Raw genomic sequence first — 22,647 nt, 5'->3', positions numbered from 1 at the left:
CCACGGGTGCTCTTTTCTTCAGTCTCATTGTAGGCCATGGGTCACAAATGCTATTGATAAAACCCGCCAAATAGTATTCGGTGACGTATTACTTCCTTACGGCTGGACCATTTTCCCACGTGCGTATTTACAACTCAGTAAAAATTTTCTATTTTATGCAGGACAATCACCTCCATTTTACAATGGTTCTTTTCGAGCTATTGGTGAAATCGTACGGATGAGACCAAGTGATGATTCAGGCTTAATCGTCAAAGAAGTACTGTTCTTCGAAGAACTTTACGACAGCACAAATCTGAAGGCGGCACTCAGAATTCACACATCGAACGAAACGTCTACCTACTTTCAAGACATCGAGACCAGGCAGATATTCCTTCATGCAGCATCAGGTGAGAATACAAAAAGGTTTTTTTTTTTTGCTCTATAGTCGCCATTTAAGGTCACCAATTATGTGATGTGTTCAAATCCCCGGTACTCACGAAAGATTCTTCTTGGCAACTATTCTATGGCCACGGCTCAGTAGCATTGTTTTCTTTATAAAGATGGTGATAATATACGTTGTCTGCAAGTATTTTAGGTCAACGTCGCAGTCATGTTTTGTACAAAGTCCTGATCTATAACGTTGACCTATGTACCACATATTTTGCCCGCTGGTGAAAGCGGGTGAGCACTATCGGAACAAGAGCAAGTGAAGCAGAAATCAAATGAGTGGGCAATCTTCGACACACGTGCGCCTGCGACAGCATCATCCCACGCGCGAGACATAGCGTCCATGGCTTTAAGCAGAAAAAAAAAACGGCCCGTCCATCTTTCATTGAGTGACGGAGCATGAAAGAGCGTTGGGAGGTGGGAGCGAGGGGGGCTGCGTCACTTGAGCAACGATTGAGAAATTTGATTTTAACGGTGCAGTCACGAGCGCTGGCACGTACACTGTCGCGACAGACATCAGCAGACGGGTCTTGTGTGTACTGTAATCCCAATGCTTACTTTGCGTTGAGATGACAGACAGCACAAACGCCGCTTCGCCCCTGGATGGGCCACATTAGCTTAAACGAGCACTCGGTGAGGTACCCGAGGTCGGATCCAAGAGACCTATAACTGCTAACCTTGCTTCGTACAGCATACCAATTTGTTGCCATCACACTGGTTGTTTGGCCCCTACTTCGGAACTGATTTTTTTTTCTTCGATGGCGCGTGCTGAAGTGGGGTCGCAAGTGTTTTCGTCGAACAGATTGGTTGTATAACACAGCTCCTCGTTGATGCACGAGCCGAGTTTGTTATTGCACGCTTCTCTATGACCGCTAGCTATTCTTTTTATACAGTTATACAGTAGTTATACAGAATCTGTTGTACTTGAAAACTATTTCTAGATGTGGCTATAGTTTGTATCTAGTGTCAACAAAGAGAATATGAAGATGCGAGACATCAAATGCTTCATTTTCGTCATGTGTTCCTCCCTCATAGCATACGAAACTACAACAAGGCTACTGAAGTCATTGTCAGAGCAGGGAAGGATGATTGTGGCATTAAAGCGTACGCAATATGCACCAAGGTGTATGTGAGCATGGGTGACTCGCAAAGCTAAAATTCGAAGTAGCGCCTAAACATAAAGGTTTAGACGTAAGAAAAAAATATCGCTGAGGTATATACTTAATTTTATCAACTGATGACAACGGTGGTAAGCATGATATATAGAATTGGTAACGTTCAGTATTAAAACAGCGTAACAAGATCTTTAGGTTCTTCTATTACTATTTGAATGTCACTCATTCAATCGTTTTAGTCTGTTTAAGCCCCAGTCGTAGGGGTGCTGCGATGCCGACCCAGAGGGCACGAGTTCTACCTCGATCGCGGTTGTAATATAGAGCTTTGTCCGCTGTCCGACACGAATGCTAGTTAAAAAGCCCCAGATTGTCGAGAATATTTGAAGTTCTGCACCACGGGGTATCACACAGCCTCAGTCACTTGGCGGTATTAAGCCGGACGAACCGACCAACCAAACAGCCGTATTAGTTTCGCTTTCGAACTTTAAAGCAACGCTGGCTGGTTGATCCAGATTTCTCTTCAATTTTTCAATTTTTTTTCTCAAGCAAATTGTATGCATTCTCAATGCAGCTTCATTAATTCATTAATTCACTCAGTCATTGTGTGACGCATTTATATATCGGTGGTAGGTCTCTAAGTTCACTAAAATGTAGGCTTCTTGAGTTGGTATAACTGCAACTTGATCCCGTGTCCCTTGTCTCTTGTCCAAAATGCCCGTTACACATTCAGAGTAAGCAGAACTTCTTGTTGTCTAAGAACAATTTAAAAAATCTTCAACATAGCAAAACACCCTCAGAACCTTGAGATATACAACAAATTGGATTCTAGAAGTCGATTCATGTTAAAAGCATAATGTTGAGCAACACAGTCACCACACAAGGCTTAATACAATATTTGCTGTATCACTATGGCTCGGCAACGCATACATTTTGCTGAACAGTAAAGAGCAATGTAGCTCGGGATTGGCTGAGTCTATGTACTGTATATAGAAAAATTTGACGATCGTTTCATTAGCGTTACTTCTTGCGGCCATGGTTGACAGGATTTGATTGAGCGGTGTTGCTAAAGACCATATTATTTATTTTGTTTGGTCTTATAGTAAGTTACAACATAAGAATAAGAATGAAAATACACAAAAACGTACAAGTGCTCTCTCAAATCTGTGGCTCACCAGCCATTTATCTGTGTTAGAGAGTCATTTTCAGGTTTCTATTGAAACCATGAGCATGTTTTGCTGCTAAAACAAATACTGCGCGCAATAGCAATTCAAAGCTCGACATCCTTACCTGAAACATTGCGTTTGACAGAAACTAAGGTCGAAATCGGTGTAGAAATTTCGCAAGAAGTCAACGTTTTTTTTTTTACTGAGAACCAGTTCCACTGACATCTGTCTTTATAAGAAAACCATGAATGCGCGAACAGTACATGGTGTCAAAAAAATAAAAATATATGACTTTATGCAGCCCTGCCGTGGTGGTCTAGTGGCTAAGGTACTCGGCTGCTGACCCGAAGGTCGCAGGATCAAATCCCGGCTGCGGCGGCTGCATTTCCGATGAAGGCGGAAATGTTGTAGGCCCGTATGCACAGATTTGGGTACACGTTAAAGCACCCCAGGTTGTCAAAATTTCTGGAGTTCTCACTACGGGGTCTCTCATAATCATATGGTGGTTTTGGGACGTTAAACGCCACATATCAATCAGTAATCTCATGCAAATTTCTTCTCCGTGGGAGTTGTATGGTTGTAGGTGGCGTTTAGATTTATTCTTAGGTTGTAAACGACTATAGACCTATGCTTGAGGGTTGTGAGGCACAGCTCTAGTCAGCGGTGGGAGTGGTATGGTTGTATGTGGAGTTTAGATTTATTCCTAGGTTGTAAATGTGTGGGATCCTCCGCGTAGTGTTTCTCGTCGTCGCTCTTCATCATTTAAGTCCCTGTCACTTGTGACATCAATTCAGTTTCAACCACGTACCAACTAGCCCGAGAGCAAATGCTACTAACCTTGCTATCCTCCATGGTTTCAACTCTATTTTTATACAACATACTTTGGTTGTACTTCAACTACCTTTTCTATGTCGTGAGTACACGAATGTTCAGTTATTTTCGGCAATGAATAAAGAACGTCTTAATCTTATCACTTGAATTACTATACTATTTCGTAACTTTTCTTCCAGCGCACAGCGCAACATGCAACCTCATTAAGCCGGGCAGCGATATCGTCGGTCCACTCGAGACTAAGGATGGATGGCCCTACTTCTACCTGAGGGACCTGCTCACGTCCACTCACTGGAACACGACACCCGATGAAGCCCACTATCCAGCACGCAACATGTCCTGCGACGTGTGGATAACGGAGACCATGCATAAGGGCAGGCCTCTGATCGTCGCCATGGCCGTAAACTGTAAGATTTCATAGATGCAATAACATGTTCAAGCGTAAACACTGTCATACACACACACACACGCATATATATATATGTGTGTGTGTGTGTGTGTGTGTGTGTGTGTGTGTGTGTGTGTGTGTGTGTGTGTGTGTGTGTGTGTGTGTGTGTGTGTGTGTGTGTGTGTTTGGAGGGAGAGAGCTGGTGGCAATCTATTGAGTATAAATTATTAAATTTTCAAGAAATGTTTTTAAGCCCATTAGCCACAAAGCAAATAAAAAAAACTATTCAGTGAGTTGACATCAAGTTAAGACACCAGTGTACGATGAAAGCTAAACGAGGACTAACAAGAAGACAGCTCAGTCGTCGTTCTGTTTACGCGGTGCCAACACGTCAATATTGAATCACTATATCAGCCAAACTGCCTATTAAGGAATGGATGCAGCGTTGGTAGTATAACAGCCCATCACTAAGCCAACTTCATTACCAGACGCCAACATTAGCGATAAGTTAGCCAACACAAGACAGCAATAGATAGTTCTTAAATGGCCTGGTAGAATACATGTAAGTGCGGTAGTTCAACTTATGTTAGGAGACCGTTTGACAGCACATCCTTCCTGATCAGTCCCTGTTTTCTCAGTCGTATATCGGGCGTAATGTGGCCCTGCAAATGTGGGCAGTACACACTTAATTGGGTCTCTGTTAACCCCTTACTGCCTAATCTGGGGAATTCGTGACACACCAAAAAACTTCGAGCAAGTGAGCCACAGAATGCGTGACGCCTTTAATGCCAGCCATCAACTACTCACAATATAGGAATGTACCTCTCAGCATGAAAAATCCAGCACTAACTTGTGTTATATATTTTATGCTAGAACCAATTGTTCTTTAGCTGGTGGCAGAGAACGCGAACAGCGTGCTTGAACCCTACCTTCTTCGTTTTTCTCACCTGGCTGACGCAATTTCTATATTCAATAATTTTGTTTATTTGGTGTGTACGTGCTCAATACATGGCACACGACATTTTGCGTTGTTTCGAAGTCAATTTACATTGCAAGGTCCTCGTTTCTGTGGCATGTGGAGAATTCTTGGCATACATGTATGAGTTAAAGGTGCAGTTTCGGTTGCTATATAAATCATTTACCGGTTGCTGTGTAAAGCAGAAAAATGAAAACAATTTTTATTTTCTTTGGTAGTTTAAGTTCAGGCATTAAAGGGTTAAATACCGGCAATATCAAGGAAATTATGTGGAAAATGTGCTGTCACTAGACTATATCTAGCACTTTAAGCAGGAAGTGATCAGGAGTGTAGCTAAGGAAGTCATATTATTCAACACGCGTAAGGGTGTAAGTGTTAATAAATTGACGTGAGGAAGGCCTTCCATGTTGCATTACTCTAATTGGACCTTCACTCGAGACTCATGAAGAATGCTCCCAAATCCAGACACCGATGCCTACTTAACGAAAGCGTTATTTTAGTGAGGAGCAGTAGCCAACCGGCAGCTCGAATAATGTAGAGAGGTGCGACAAGGAGGCCACCCAAGAATAGACGACACCGTACGACGTGCTACGCAGGACGACATTTGAGCGCGTCGTCCTCTGTCGCCTATTCTTGTATGCCTAGTTAGCCGCGCTTACCTTCATCATTATTCAGAACACACCTTGCCCGCCATTTTATTACGCTGAGCTCCAGGAAGACTTTCCCTTTCTGGGAGCATATTTCACACCAACAAAGCAAACGTAGCATGAACACTCATCACATCGAACAAGTAGTTAGCAGAGAGAGAAATAGATGGGAAAGGCAGGGAGGTCAACCAAGCTTACCTCTGTTGCCTTCCCTGCACTGGGAGGAGTGGAGGGGAAATATTAGAAAGAAAACAGAGAGAAAAAAAAGAGTAAGAAACGGTTGGATAAATAGTTAGCTCGAGAGTACGCAGCACGGGCTCACGCTGTTCTTTCACAAGCGCTTGTGAAGGTCGGTGGTCTTTAAAAAGCACAAGACTTCGTGGCTTTGTGCGTATGCGAGACCGTCGGTCGAGGTCCCAGGATCTTCTTTTCTGTAAGTGGTCGTTAATCGAGGTGACGGAGCTTGGCTTCCATGGCAAGAACGTGTTAGGCTTAGGCTCTCAGTGGTCCGTGAAATGATGATAACACTGTAAAAAGCGCATCGAGTAAAAAAAGGTGATTTCGTCCATCAACAATATTGTCGTCTGGCTTGCTTGCCCTTCACATCTTCAAAACATGGCCCTGGTCACTTTCCTATCAAGAATACTATGTCACGCTGATAAGGTGCATGTCGTTGGGGACGTGACAGTGTTGAGCTCGTGGCGAAATAATGCAAGGAAAGTAATTCGAGATAGAGGATGATTATTGTTGAGAGACAAAAATACGCCATTTTGCATTCGATCTTCTCTTAGAGTGAATATCTGGTGCTTTACGTCCCGAAACCACGATAGAATTATGAGAGACGCAATGGCAAAAGGCTACGGAAATTTCGTCCAGCTGGTGTTCTTTTACGGGCCCTGACATTGCACAGTACACGGGCTTCTACGACTTCGCCTCCACCGAAATTCGACCACTGCAGCCGAGATCGAACCCGTGGCCTTCCGGTCAGCATCCGAACAGCATAACCACTGTTTCACCGTGGGGGTGGTGTGCTCTACGTAAAAGCTCCAACATCAAGTTTTCAATGAAATTTTTTGTCAATGAGTAATGTTGCAGTTGCATAGTAAAAATATTTCAAAAGACGATACCAGTGTATTCCAAAAGTGCTAGAAGACCTTCTATACTTACATTTATACAAATACAGAAAATGTGGCAGCCATCTGAAAACAATATTTAGATATAACAACTATATGTAACAACAATTAGACGCATAAACAACCGATAATGCTGAGATATTCGCAACTCCAGAAAACGCTCCCTGTGCTGACAACACTGATCGAAAAACAAAGATAGCTGCGCCTAAAAGGGTCAACGTGGCACTTCGCTGTGGTTTAGCTTGGCGCTGTGCTTAAGCTTCTCTATTGTGGAGTCGGATCACGTTACTTTATCGAAGACGAGAGAATGCTGGCCATGGAACATACCATGTTCATCGGGATAATAGATTTCACTGGCGAAACAGCGGAAATAGTCACGCTGTGCGCACAGACATCGAACCTTTTCGGTGAACGGCATCGTATTTATTCCAAGTTGAAGAATCTGTATATCGAGCCCGAGGTTTAAGACGCCATTTGCTCATGTGTATGGGTCTCTTCAGAAGGTTCTACCACTTTTGCGCAGCGTTCATACACTGCTCCAGACAAGGCATTATCTGTTTTCGAGATAAGTAGGCTGCGGCTCGTGCTGTCGATTGCATGGATCTCAATCAGTTCTGTTGTGCCGTAAAAAAAGCTTTACACGCATACCGTTCACAAGATTACGTAACGGAGCTATGCCTGGTCCAGTGTATATTGAGATAAGGAAAATCACAGTTTCGATTGTAATACGAGTGCGCCTTTCATTTTGTTGACTGATCCAGGTTATTAGGTTCCTAATTAAGAAGATCGTGTGCTTCCGAACGCTCGCTTGTTCGTGTTGGCAGTAGTTTACATTCAATATATATATATATATATATATATATATATATATATATATATATATATGCACGAACACGCTGCATATATACGCATGAACACGCACGCTATACGCACGCGCGTTTGTGTTCGCGTATATACACACAAGAGAAATAAAAAATATTCTGGGGAAAAGATTACGGCTGCTTAGTTGAAACGTGATGCCGAGAACTAGGACACGCTGATTTACTCTACGGCCAGCGACGAAAGCTCCGACGAAGGCGACTTCGTGCCTGTGACAAGGCGGCAGCCAAAAAGAAGACTAGTGATGCATCTCCATCAACAAGTAAGAATGCTACGAAGACGCGAGAGCCTACGATATACACAATACTGTTTGTGCCCGTCGATGCGGCTCATAGTTTCAACCGGCTCAATCGTCAAGTCACGTCTAGATCTCTAAAAGAACTCGCCCAGGGACAGATCGCGGACGTGCGGATCAATGGCCGTAAGAATATTCTTACCGTAGACGTCACTCAACGAAGCACATTGGAAGTGTTGAGCAACGTCAAGATGTTGGATAACATCAATGTTCGCTCATACATACCTGAAGACCACGACTCTACCGCAGGCGTCATTTACGATGTCAACATTTCCATCAGCGAAAGTGACTTTGCTTGTCTCATCAAACCGGTGTCTGCAGAACTTACCATACTGCAAGCTCGTCGCCTTGGCAAATAACGCTGCGTGAAGCTCGTGTTCAAGGGAGACAGCCTTCCATCGCAAGTCAAGGTCAGCCATTTTCGACACACAGTGCGACCCTTTGTACCAAAGCCCCTATAATGCCGGGAATGTTATAGATTGGGACATGTCAGTGCTGTTTATACAAACCTGGCTGTGTGCCCGCTATGCTCAGGATCACATAGCACAAACGCTTGCCAGGCAGAACTTTGAAAATGTCGAAACTGCCGTGGCCCTCACGAAGCATTGTCGAAAGATTGCCCAAGCATGAAAAAAGAAATGCAAGTGTTGTGACCAATGGTCCGGGATGGCTCAACTCACAGGGAGGCCACTGCCAAAATACGACGCCGGCGGCCTCGTTGCTGGAGGCCCCTGAGGAGGCCCAGTGCCGAAGCAAGTACTGCACCTCACCAAATGATCACCGTCATACCACCTCAAGCATCCAGACATGCCGACGATAAATCATCCAAGCAAGACAAGAGCATCGCCGGCTCGCCTGAAGCATGGCCAGCGCTGCCAAAGATAGACCCGCCGTTTCAGCAGCCGCATCGCTCGTTTACAATTATTTTGGAACGAGAATGCGGTGATAGTCGCGATAAGGAAATCGTAGCCATGGTAAAGGCCCTCATGAATACCATTCGTTTGCTCCTCACTAGCATTGGCAGTCCGGCTGCTAAGAGTGCACTTCAGTTAATGGATGCGCTGAAGCGGGGATACCAAGTCTGGAAAGGCACCATGGCTCCTCCTCTACAAGCCTTTCATAAAGAATTCAAACGAGCTTCAATATTTCAGTGGAATGCCCGAGGTCTCAAGCCTCGTATTTCTGATATCCGACAATTTGTGTTGAAAAACCAGTTTCCAATATTGTTATTTGTGAGCCACGGCTACACAATGCAATACGACTTGCCAAGTACGAAGCCTTCAAGTTTGCTTGAAGTTTGCCTCACGATGACAACCAATATGTCTGCTTGACAGTAAAACGTAGTGACCTCAATATCACGCTGGTAGGCGCATATATATCACCTTCAAGCCGTTTTAAACATGAAAGACTACGTGCACTATTAACAGCCACACCTGGACTATGGATCATCACCGGAGATTTCAACACTCACCACCCGCTATGGGGAAGTCAGAAGACAGATCGTCGCGGAAGGCAAGTATTCTCCTTCGCTCAGGAGAAGCAGCTGCTTTGTGTAAACGATGGAAGCCCAACGTTTCTGCGAAGAACGACATACAGCAGCTGCCTTGTCTTGACATTTGTGTCACGACGCCTAAATGGAAAGGTTAGGTTGTTTGCAGAATATGAAACTCATGGGAGCGACCACCCAACAACTTATTTAAATATCAAGGGTCTGGAAAAATCGCAAAACTACGACACTTCGACTCGCATCGACTGGACAAAGTTCAGGTCATTGACGGAAAAGAGGTGTCAAGAAAATAAAACGCCTCCTCTTGACACCCTCGATGATATGATTAGAGGTGCTGCTCAAAAAGCAACTTACTATACTGAACATACTTCAAAATATTGTCAACATGAAGTGGACTTTGAACGGCTCAGAGCAATCCATCGTCATGCAGAACGAAGATATAGGCGCACTAAGTCCATTTACGACTTTAGGGAGGCAAGGCGACGACAGAAAAAAAATCCAGTAGCGAATCAATTCACTTCAGTCCTTTCAGTGGAAATCTCTGTACGAATCGTTAGATCCACTGAAGCCTTTGACACAGACATGGAGGATTGTTCGTGGCCTACGAACATCGCCACATCAACATCGCCCCTTCAAGTGTCTGTCTCATCACCACGGCCGCACCGAAATTTAGGTAGAAGAAGATTTCGGCATAAAAGTTACCGGTCAGGCGCCCGCGTGCACCATGCATCACCTAGAAAACGCTCCAATCTCCAGGAATTCAAGAATGGACACCTTTTTCTCTCTAGAGGATCTCCAAGTGGCCTTGACGGCATGTAAACGATCTTCATCGCCTGGTCTGAATGGGATCACGTACATGGCTCTTTGAAACCTCGGTGAAGCAGCTCGATGGGCCCTTCTATCCGTGTTCAACGACTCGTGGAGCAGCGGATCTGTCCCTCATTCGTGGAAATCCAGCCGCCTCGTCCCTGTTCTTAAACCAGGTTAATCTCCTCTGGGCTTGACCTCTTATCACCCCATCGCGCTTACCAGCTGTTTCGGGAAAGTGATGGAGAAGATGATTTTGTCTCGCCTAGAGTGGTACCTGGAGCAACACGAGGTATACCCTGATGTTATGACGGGCTTTCGGCATGGGCGGTCCGCAATTGATAACGTTATTCACCTGGTCTCGTCTGTGCAGCATGAAAAAAGACTGAAACGTTGGTTCAAAAATGTTGGATTAGGGGGTCGGGTTTAGCAATGAATCAACAGCTAAAAAACTTGAAATGCAGAACTTTCATTGTGCAGACGGAGAATGGAACAACGCATCATTGCATCCGACGTGGTGTGCCTCAAGGTGGTGTTCTTAGCCCCACGCTTTTCAATCTAGCGCTGCTCGGCCTGGTTGACGCACTTCCAGAATCAGTCCGTCTATCAATATATGCAGACGACATCTGCATCTGGTCGTCAGGCGTAACACGCCTTCATTTGCATGCCCGGCTTCAGAGAGCGGCTACACTAGCGACAAAGTACCTGGGAAAACGGGGACTAGAGCTGTCATCAGAGAAGTGCTCGCTTATAGCATTCACGCATAAAGCGATGAGTCCATATGTTATTAAAATCAACGGGCACACCATCAACTACGTGAAGACCCACCGATTCCTCGAAGTCATAGTTGATCGCGGCCTCTCCTGGAGCCCTCACATGAAAACTAAACTCACCATGATCATCCACGTGCTAAGGCTTTTTGCTGGAAAAATGTGGGGCGCATCGGTACGAGCAATGCTTCAACTCTACACTGTTCTGTTCCTCGGTTATATGCGATACAGCTTACCCATGCTTTGCGGGATGCGAAGAACAAACTTGCGCATCCTCCATTCGATCCCAGCCCAAGCGCTACCAATATGCCTTGGTCTCCCGAGATGCGTGTTTACAGCAGCGACAGTCATCATTACGTGTGATTATCCAGTCAACGCATACATCCGCGTAGACGCTTTGAGAATGCACCTAAGACATTTCGCTCTGCTTCCGTCCCATCACCTCGCCTCACTTCGAACTTCTAGGCCCTACTCAGCGTTCAGCGCAACTGTAGCTCAGCATTGTGCAGTGCTTCCATTGCACTTCACACACGTAGCATGGCCGCCAATACCATTATGGTGCCTACACCCACTTAAAGCCCTTATTACAATCCCTGGCATAAAAATAAGAAAAAGTCGCATCTAGCCCTGAAACAGGCCACATTACTCTTTCTGCAAGAGAAGCACAACGGACGCCTTCACATTTACACGGATGGATCGGTGTCTTCAGTAAGCTAAGCAGGGGTGGTGGTCATTCCCGCGAGGCACATCACAATTAAATTCATGACATCGCATTTGACGACGTTGACAGCTGCAGAACTCGCCGCCATACGTGCAGCTCTGGAGTTTAGATTTGAAGAACCTTCGGGAACTTGGTCTCTTCTCGGACTCGAAGGTCTCTTCAATGTGTTATGTCACCCTTTCGCCGTAGACCTAATGAACAGCTAGCAGATGAAATAAGGCTTCTTCATCACCAAGAAATCGAGAAACAGCACAGCATAGTGTATCAGTGTATACCAGGTCTCTGCGGTATATATGGCAATGACCGCGCAGATGAGGCTGCTAGATCTGCACACGGCGGTACCCATTACACAGCCATCCCATTTTCAAAAACCGACGCAGCTACAAGACTTCATTCGCTTGCACGTGACCTCACACTAGTACAGTGGAGCTCAACATACTTCACAAACACGCCTGGGTAACTTTGATCCTTATCTGCAGCTTCGTCTTCCCTCAGGGATATCTCGAGCTGAGGAGACCCTTCTATGCCGCCTGTGGCTTGGAGTGGCCTCCACGAACGCATACTCCTATCTCACTGGAATGCCTGCTCTTGTGCATGTACTTACTGCAGCTGCGAAGAAACCATGGCACACCTTCTATGTGAGTGCACCCATTTCAGCGCGCCAAGACAAGAACTTACTGCAGCTATGGATAGACTGGATGATCAGCCTTTGTCGGAACAAAGGATTTTGTGTCATTGGCCGAGCTCATCCTCAACCCAGAAGGCATTGAAAGCTTTGCTGCGCATTTTGTGGACAACTGGCCTCAGAGACAGACTTTAGTGTCTTATACTCTTCGATGCTGCCTTTTCCTCTGTCGCTTTTTTCTGTAATTTCTCTCTTTCTCTCTTCGCAACACTTGTTTTTATCGTCTTTTATTCCCCTCACTCCTTTCCCCAGCATACGGTAGCCAGTCGGTCTAAGAAATGGCTAACCTCCCTGTCTTTCCGCTTAAACTTTCCTCCTCATTACGTATTTGCACAGAAAAGAAGCATATGCTAAACGTACAAACACATATCGCAAGACATTTTCTAAAGCGCTTACTTATATAAACGAAGCTATAGAGACCCTTTAACTGTTCGAAAACACAGCCCCTTGATGACATCTGGTTTCGTCCACCATTGTGCCCTAATAGCACCGGTGGCTAAGAAGAGCTTCAAAAGATAGCCCACCGGTTTTTAAAGACGATAGTCTTTCTTGGGGACCTTCAACGAAAAAATTTTGGTCTATCTGTCTGTCTGTATATTTGTTTGTTTTTCCGCCCTTACCGATACCTAAACGGCACCAAACGGCCAACCCTATCCACAGCGTCCACGAATATTGCTGAAGATTCAGCGTTCATATTTTTGCAATTGTCAATTAAAAAGCAATTGTTGCGCATATCTAAGGCACCATAACAACGCGTTGGTGTTTTGTATGTGTGCCCTTATACTAGAGAAGGCACACACAAGCAATTCTAAGGACCGTAGTGGTTATCACGCTGCACTGACAGTACAACGCCGATGCTCAAAAAGGTAAGCGCTTCCAACGCTTTGCTAAGACGACACGGTGGTGGCACCTGCCCGTCGCTTTGCGTTCTACACCTTATCACCTCCGAGACAAGCGCGCATCTTTATCCGCGGGCGCGCGCGCCTTCCTTCGTTTTCGAACTGCCAGATGGCGCTCGTGTCTAACGTGCCTCGATGCACTCGTTCGCCTTTGCTACACGCTCGAGGCACTAACGCAGCGCCTCCAAAGTACCATTCACCAATTTTCTTGCGCAGAACAATATATAAACGTTTTGTTCACTCTCTCCAGACGCAAGACTATCGTTTTTCGATGACATATGCAGTGTAACATGCAGATTCGGGGTGATTTTTTACACTTCCTTTTTCCTATTTGGCAAAATGTATTCAAATAAATGTTATTTTGTGCTACATAAACACGAAACAAGATTTTCTTTAACTTCACGCACGTTCCTTTTATCTAAAAAACTAACGAGAATTATTTCTTACTCTTAAAAGGAACTTAAAACGTGCTTTTGATTTCGATGTTAAAAGCTGGTAAATGAGGTAACCGGAAGTTCTTTGGTGGACAACGCTTGCAATCATGAAACCTTCTATAGTGCATGCTAACCGAAGGCCGAATAATATTAATAATGCAGAAAACCTTATTAATGGTCTGCTCCCCAAGAAAAATCAAGCCGTCAGGAGCGAATTAATGCGAACAAACCACCGTAGTGTCCGCCACTTTCTTCCCAATGCGTCAGTTTGCACCGTTCTTCATCATGCGTCACTTGCATCCACCAGGAAGCGATAGAACAATATTTTGCCATGTTTCCGCCACGATGGCACGCATTGCGACACACTACAATGTTCTATAAAGATTGTTTTCTTCTTTTTAGGGCTCACGTGTGCGGCATAGCGAAAAGAGATAAACTATGCAGCCGCGTCTCAACACGCGCAATGTCGTCACATCTCTATTTTCTACGATTACCCTGTTATCGCCGTTTCCAGGCGTGGCCGCTAGGTGACGAGCGCTCAATTGGAGTCTCGAATATTCAGAAACACGTGAACAAGCATGGATAACAATGAATGTTATCTAGAGCAATAAGCTTTGCAAAAGAGATACAACACTTTATTCGGGAATAAAGAAAGCATTCGTCATGAACATTTATTAATGCATACCTGTCACTAGTTTTAAGATGTTTATATAGAAAAATCTGGAGAAGTTGGAAGAATTTCATTGTAGTGCATATAAATTACCCTTGCTCCTAATTTTAACTCGTTCTCTAGGCGATATCTGCAAACCAACTGTGAGCAAGCTTGGAGGTCTTTTCCTGACGATAGCTACCATTAGTGTGTTGAGTGAAATTACTTTCGTGAACAATTGATCGTGCACACTTTCTGTGAACAAAAGGACTGCTCTAAATCGTTAACCACTTTACTAAACACACATGAACAAAAGGACTCGCACGTTTGTGCCCCTGCAGTCACGCACACTGTTCTTCAAAAGTAGCGTGCGTACGTGAGAAACCCAAAAGTCTTCGAACTTAATCATGAAGCTTTCTTTCATGTTTGTGTGCGCATTTTTTTGCCATTGTTATATTAGTGCTCACTTTCTCTTCAAAAGCAATAAGTTGTTCCTAGGGAGTAGAGTTGTTCTGAAAACACGCTGTTATCAATACGTGCAGTTAACATGAACAATGATTGTTTTCACATCAAAGAAATTTTAGGTTGAAGCATTCACTGACACCATGTATGGTTTTTTTTTTACTTTTTTCACGATGGTTTAGCACGTTCATGGGGATCTACCACCGGGACCATGCAGGCACCCGTGTGTGTTCACATACGATATACCAACAGTGAAGATGACGACGACATTGAAATTAACATATTCGATTTCGGTGCTTTTGGAGACCATATCCACGATGACCTTCTGCAGGTGATTTGTCGCCTGAGCGCACTTATATATTTATTTTCTCGAACTACTTATCACGTGAAAACCAAATATTTTTACAACCACTTTCAATTGTAGAAGACCAAGACACGTTTGTTGCTGCAGAATCTTATTAACTTCTCCGAAGGACTTCTACCATGGTGTGCAGGATACAGAAGATTTGTTGCGTTCATGTGATTGCTGGTAGTCACTTCTACCATAGTGTGCAGGATACAGAAGATTTGTTGCGTTCATGTGATTGCTGGTAACGTGAACCGCCATGTTCTTCGAACTCAGACCAACTCTAATCTGTTACAACTTTAAATGTCTGTGTCATTTCCTCCTCAAAGAAGGATGCACGCAAGCCTACACCAATTGGCGAGTACCCTAGACCGATGTCATGAGCCGGATGGCCGGTGACATCCTCGCCTGCAGAGGACGTTGCTGAGAGCAAGAGCAGGACTATTTTTTTTTTTAGTCGCTGAGGTGATTTTGTGCCGCGCTTCGGTAGTTTGGGCGATGCCTCCCCTGACTTTTTAAGTTGTACTCGAACGTAGTGGTGTTCATTAAGTACAATGAGCCTGGGTACCGCAAGCTTGCGAAGCGATGTGGATTGTAGGTGTTTGCACTGGACTTATTTGGTTATCCATCCGTGGCCGTACTTCACTGCCAAAAATCGTGCCTTCCGAATACCAGCACTCAGTGTGCAGTGTACCCGATAGTCTAAGACTGTTAGAAGTGAGCAATCGAAGATAATAAGAGCCTGCTCCCTGTCTACCTCTGGTTTTTTGAATTGTTTAATTTCTTGCCACCTGCAAAGGGTAGCAACTCCTATGCCCAGCTCCTCAACATCTTCACGTTTCCTTCATTTCTTTCTCTCTTTGCATATGCCTTAATTCTGCGAACGCATTGAACAACGTAGTGTAAAAAGGTTTGATTAAATTTAACATTGCCTGATATCTTATGGTATTGTCTACAGCTTCCAGATGGCGTCTTCTGTGGCGGTTACAAAAAAGCCGTCTCTCTGCCTCCACTTCGAGATCTGAGGGTATTCAACTACCGCGTGGAGATGACATCATCCGACTACAGCGCTACGCACTACAGTGATGTATGCTACATTATTCAGTTTCGGTCTTTCATGGGGACATGTTGTTAACCGAGGGAAAGAGTGCAATCCCAGTTTTAAAGACGCACTCACATTTTCTTTCTTTTATTTTTCCAAGTCAATCAATCACCTTTAAACATTGTTATTACAGGTTTGGGTCGATCTAGACCGTATGTTGTACAGAATTGATTACGAGCCCACAAACGGCACCGTTTCTCGCCGGAAACGAGCGCTTGTTGTATCTGGAAATGAAGGTAGGTGGCACTGAAAAAGATAACTTTTAGATTGCGGCGTTATCTAACGTCCTCTATAGAAAATATTCATCAGAGAACAAACTATACCGGCAGTCGTGATGATGACAAAGCATGATGATGATAATGGTAGTGATGATAAGTATGATGATGATGATTGTGATGGTGAGGATGATGATGCCTCTAACGTGACTCTCACGCAACAAGGAAGATTGGCCAAGCATAGATTATGTGAATTCGTGGGACATATTCGGTATGTAATAGTGATACGTAAAAGAACAACAGCGTACGTAAACGTCAATAGTGCAGTAATTGTTTTAGGGGCGAAGCTCCTTATGGCGTGGCTTGGGCGTCCCTCGTAGTACGTAACCACTAGTGGCACATACCCAAAATAGGTATAACATTTGACCTCCAAGGTGGTACCGGTGAGAGATTTCTTCTGTGCGTTGTTTAACAATGAAAATAGTGCTCAATCTACATGCCAATGGCTGCTAATGGAGAATGAGAGACAGGAGCATTCGGCTTTTAGTCTATACGCACGCTGAAATCCCCATTAGCAGCCATTGGCATGTACATTGAGCACTATCTGACAGGAAAAGGTTGCTACGTTATACTCGCTGGGCGTAACCTCCTTGGTTTTAGAAAGGTTTAGCGAGCATTGGGCCGCAGTGCCATGAATACAGTGAACTAGTATATACCATGAACTCAAGGTGGTTGAAGGTGGGAAGTAGACCCGAAGCGCAAGCCGTAAGAAAGTGTGCGTGTGCCACATGTCGTTTAGTCCTTGGAATGTCCACTGACTGGCGGTGCTTCTATACGGGGAATATATAATAAAAAGATGCGAGATGGTGGGACTTGGAGTGTTGAATAGATGGACGAACGAACACACAGACAGATGCATGGATGGACGCATGAACGGACGCGGGGGCGGATGCATGAACGAACGCATGGACGGTCACACAGACGGACGCATGGACGGACGAATGCTTCGCCCCACTCTTCATCATTCACTCCGTGGATATGCTGCCATTTTTTAACCCATTCACATCAGACAGTATAGTCATTATCTTGAACAACACGCGTTTATTTCTTTTCCTTTTCGACAAGGCCACCTTTGCCGTGTTGTGGTAAAAAACAATAAAGAACTATTTCGTTGCTCGTTGCATTACTTCCACCATTTCTGAGGTTGCCCTTTTTTTTCCTTTCGCAACTAAGAACACAGAAGTGGGGGTAACTTTTAACATGATCATGGGCACACCTCTTTATTTCCATTGTTATTAATGTTGAAACAAGCGTTTTCAGCTCTCGAATGTTGTATGTATCTGAAAAAGACATCTTAATATAAACATGCAGCTTCTGATACCATGAATACACGGCTTAAAACTACTCCTAATAACAAAGCGATACTTTCCCTGGCATTATTCTTCGTTCTCATTAACATCAACAATCCTGTGCAGGTTATAGCACGTTACGCAAGCATTGCGCGTAGAACGACGGAGGGTGATCACTTTCATTGGTCATCAAGCGCTCTGCTTTAGAAGCATCCATTACATATTTAGAAAATCTGCCGAACTCCATTCACTTCCCAGTAAATTGGAAGCTGACCATGCCTACCTTTTTTGAATGGCCCCGTTAAAAACAACAATGGAAAGCTATCTTTCAGTGTTCATGAAGAAAGCGCACAATTTGGCAGGTACCTGAACGCGGCGGCGGTTCTGTCTATCCTGGCACTCAAAAGGGGTCAGCGGTCGCCTCCTTGTTAGGCCGCGCTAGTCACTTATGCACAAACCCCGGAGATCTGACCGCTGAGGCGAAGACACTTCGGCGGGGTCTTTGGAAGTGCGGTTACCCGCCAGTGTTCATTAGTGTGGGGGACATCGTTCGTCTGCTCACTGCGATTGTCAGAAAAACGAAACGCACTCGTGTTCCTTACTGGCCAGGGATCAATGATACCATATAACACGTACTACACCGCTACGATGCAGTCTACTTGCGCTAGTTAGGGCGAGCGCTTGTAAGCGAGAAGGGCGATCTACCGAAGGAAGCCTCTTCAGATGTTGTGTATCCTCTGTGCAGTCGGCGAATGTATTCATAAAGGGGATACCGGCAATTTTACACAGTGCCTACGCCAGTCTAAGAATAATAAAAATAGACCAAAGTTACGTCCAATGCACTGGCGACGAATCATGCCATTCACTGGATGAATGCTGGTATTATTGGGAGGTAGCTGACTGGAAATAACGCTTGTATCTTGAGTCCCTTGAAACATAATCTACAAATCCAGTGACGGAGATCTTCCCTAAACCTACGCGCGGTGCTTTCTAAATAGGCGTAAATCCATATAGGAGACACTTCTAATCGTATTGCCTCATTTTGAACTCGCCGCGCAGGTCTAGCAGCCGACGGTTAAGGCACTCGGCTGCTGAGCCACAGGTCGCGGGTTCGAATCCCGGCCATGGCGGCCGCATTTTCAATGGAGGCAAAAATGTTTGAGGCCCGAGTGCGTAGGTTTAGGTACACGTTGAAGTACCCCAGGTTTTTTATATTTGAGGAACCCTCTACTACGGCATCTCTCATAAAAATATAGTGGTTTTGGGACGTTATATTCCAAAAGCTATTATTATTTGGCCTCATATTGAACGAATGATTCCTTCACACAGCTTAAATTTCACTTCCCGAGGCTGTGGTATAGGTAGAGAGTTTCATAATCACAAACTGTATGTGTGGCGTAAAACATTGACAATTTCAACCCATAAATATGAATTAGATGTATGTCATGGCTTTAAACAGTATAATTAAACAGTAAACAACACGTAATTTCAAATAACTGAACCTTTGTAACAACTTTCGCAATATTCCAGATGCAATCTATCAGATTACTCAGAAGAAAAACATACGTTGCAAGGTAAAAAGCATACTTGACCTGAAGTTTGACGTGCAAATGATCACCGATCCAAGTTTGATCAAGCACATGACACCAGCTACAATTTTCAGTGGTGATAATGACAACATAAAACTGACATACAAGAAACAGGTTGGTGAATTTATGCTCTATTACACGATGTTTATTGATTTATTGATTCATTTGTACAGCTACTGCTTATATCTGTATATATTTATATTGTCAAAAGATACTTAACAGAAATACACAATAATCTTTCATTTAACGTCACATCAGAATCTATGCTCTGCACCATGTGCAAACATTAATGAATAGACGTTACAACAAAGTGAAGACGAGTCATAACCATTCATCAATGATATTTCTTTTATTATGTTTTATTTGCACTTTATTTTTTGTCACGCTTTTTTACGTATGCGCGCCTCAAAATATTGCACTAAATTTGCACAAAATATTGCACTAAATATTGCACAGTGCACTAAATGTTATTTTTCATACTTTACGGGCTTTCGTTAAAACTCGAACCATCTCTCGCTAAAGGGAACGATGTGTACATGCGAAGCAGCGAGCGCTAACGCCTACACTGACGGCGACGTTGTCACTGGCGCTTATTAAGTTAAATCCGAGTGAAGACGACCTTGACTGAATTCTGGACGCTCGATTCAGTGCCAGACCATGGCGCCAGCATATACGGGGTGGCCAGAGAACGGTTGTGCAGCGCAAGCGGTATGTTTTTAGGGGCGAAGCTCCTTATGGCGTGGCTCTGGCGTCCCTCGTAGTACGTAACCACCAGTGGCACATACCCGAAATAGGTATAACATTTGACCTCCAAGGTGGTGCTGGTGAGAGATTTCTTCTGTGCGTTGTTTAACAATAAAAATAGTTCCCAATGCACATGCTGATGGCTGCTAATGGGGAACGAGAGACAGGAGCATTCGGCTTTTAGTCAACGGGCACGCTGCGATTCCTATTAGCAGCCATTGGTATGTACATTGAGCACTATCGGACAAGGAAGGGTTGCTACGTTATACTCGCTGGGCGTAACCTCCTTGGTTTTTCGAAAGGTTTAGCGAGCGTTGAGCCGCGGGGCCATGAATACAATGAACTAGTATATACCATGAATGAATTCGAGGTGGACGCAGGGGCGGATGCATGAACGAACGCAGGGACGGGCGCATGATTAAACGCATGGACGGTCACACAGACGGACGCGTGGACGGACGAATGCTTCGCCCCACTCTCCATCATTCACTCCGTGGATATGCTGCAATTTTCTTTGCTAGCGGACGCTCCCTGCGTCAGCCTTGTGAGGCTAGAAAGAGTGTGGAGAGTTACAATTCTGCGGGTGTCTTGCTGGGCCAGCACGAGACGCGAGCATGCGGCAGGAGGCACGAGATGCGAGCATGCGCAGTGGGGGTGAACGGAGGGACATCGTTACACAGACTAGTCAAAGAGCTGCTTCGCATCTAGAAAAATATTGGCAAAAGAAGGTCTTGAAACATCTGAATAGCTTAAGCTTGTACAAAAAATAAAACCTTCTAAGTGCGTTGCACACTAAGCCTCTGGCTCTCCATGCACTTCACGCGATGTGGTTACGCTCCAAGTCAAGTGATCGATACAGGTGTGAAACGAGGCTAGCAATGCTCAAAATTCAGTCAAAATAAACGAACAAGTTTTAAAATACTAAAATTGAAAAAAACAATCATTAACTAATAGCAATATTCGCTTTTAAATTGCTAAGTTCCTTCAGAAACATTCGGAATCGACTCTTGCGTCATGCGAGAGATAGAACCACCGTCTCGCAGAGCACGCACTTTTTCCTTTCTCGGCGCTTGGGCAGCTACGGCTGAAGGGAAGAACAACCTGACGCAACTGTCTGCACACGGAACGTATCCAAGCTAATGAGCAGGAACTTCATAAACTGCAGACACATGCAGCGCGTATGTCACACACTGAGTTGTAAATCTATCGTCTGTTCCTGATGCATTATGCGCCACAACACAGACACATGCCAGGACACGGTACTGAAGTGCTCAAATTGCAATAGGCCACATGATGTCTCTTCGAAGGACTGTCCTTTCATTCGAGGTGAGCAAGCAATACTGAAGAAAAGGGCCAGAAATGACATCTCACACCGAGAACAGCTGGATTCATTACACGACGACGATCCCGCCGCCGGCGCTGCACCAAAGCTTCTAAAATCTCGCTGCCTCGCGAAGCACGTCCAAAACAACCTCAACCTTTTCTACTCGGGCCAAGTGCTGTCGGTTCTGAGAAGAAAGGCACTTCTGCAAGCAGCGGAGCTGACGCTTCATTATTGCTGCCCAGTCTGAACGCAGCAGTCTCAAAGGACACTGGTGCCTCTATAACAGCAATGCAGGTGAAGCTTGGCCACTTCATCGATACCTGACGGAACACTTCATCAGGAACACTTCATCGATACCTGATCAATGAAGGCGTACAAGTTATCGGCATGGTCGGAGTCGCTGGGTGGATTTCAAGCTGAATGGTCGTGCCACCCGTGATCTCCGGTGTCAGCGTAGCTCTCGCCGACTAGTTCGCCCTCCGCGACCTTTTGACGCCGTCCAGCTTTCGCCGTGTAATGCCCCATCCTTGGACTTCTTCGGCCGTCCCCCAACTTTCCTATCTCCTTCTTTTCCTGTCGCTTGTCTGTCACATTTCTTATCTATATTTTTCCACTATTATTTTTATCCCTCCTCCCCCCTACCCTACAAGACACTTTGCCGTGTCGCCCAAGAGGCAGACGGAACGTAGGTGCCTTTTTCCTCTTCTCAAAAACCGCTCATTAGTACTAAGCACCCTGATCAGGGCTTTACGCGTGCTTCTGAGCAACATGCAGACACCAACAGATCGAAGCGTGTTGCAACTGCTTGACACCATCACTCCAGCTCTCCCAAGTCTTCAGAAGTCTGCTGCTTGAGGACGCAAGCGGCACCATCATGGCTTCACCATCAGCAAGATTTTGGGTGCATGCGGCAGTTACGTAATTCAACGAATGTGCTCATTTGATTAAGCGACGTGTGTGACTTACCATCTGTGATATTGAGCACAGAACTGCAGTTATGTCGACGGCATCAGTGACATTTCTCTCCTTCTTTCTTTCTAATTAACTTTCCCTTCTCCTCTCCCCTTCGCCAATGCACGGTAGCCTTACGGGCTCAGCCATGGTTAACCTCCCTGCCTTTCTTTCATCCTTATTATCTCTCTCTCTCAGAGTTTACAAATATCCTTAAAAGTTCTAATGAAGTCGGGGAGA

The 22,647-nt window shown here is 44.9% G+C and overlaps 1 protein-coding gene across 2 annotated transcripts in view; it reads left to right on the top strand.

The window, feature by feature from the left end:
* The window catches only part of LOC119172274 (uncharacterized), a 45,894-nt gene that overhangs the window by 5,789 nt on the left and 17,458 nt on the right, over positions 1-22,647 (top strand). For both annotated transcript variants that reach the window (XM_075893501.1, XM_075893500.1), the window contains exons 2-7: positions 162-386; positions 3,715-3,942; positions 14,970-15,118; positions 16,092-16,220; positions 16,369-16,471; positions 19,330-19,502. In XM_075893501.1, coding sequence (XP_075749616.1) covers positions 162-386; positions 3,715-3,942; positions 14,970-15,118; positions 16,092-16,220; positions 16,369-16,471; positions 19,330-19,502 — 1,007 coding nt within the window. The remainder of the gene's footprint in view (positions 1-161; positions 387-3,714; positions 3,943-14,969; positions 15,119-16,091; positions 16,221-16,368; positions 16,472-19,329; positions 19,503-22,647) is intronic.

Source organism: Rhipicephalus microplus, chromosome 4, assembly GCF_043290135.1.
Source record: "Rhipicephalus microplus isolate Deutch F79 chromosome 4, USDA_Rmic, whole genome shotgun sequence".
Lineage (NCBI taxonomy): Eukaryota > Metazoa > Arthropoda > Arachnida > Ixodida > Ixodidae > Rhipicephalus > Rhipicephalus microplus.
This window is presented reverse-complemented; position numbering and strand designations above follow the sequence as displayed.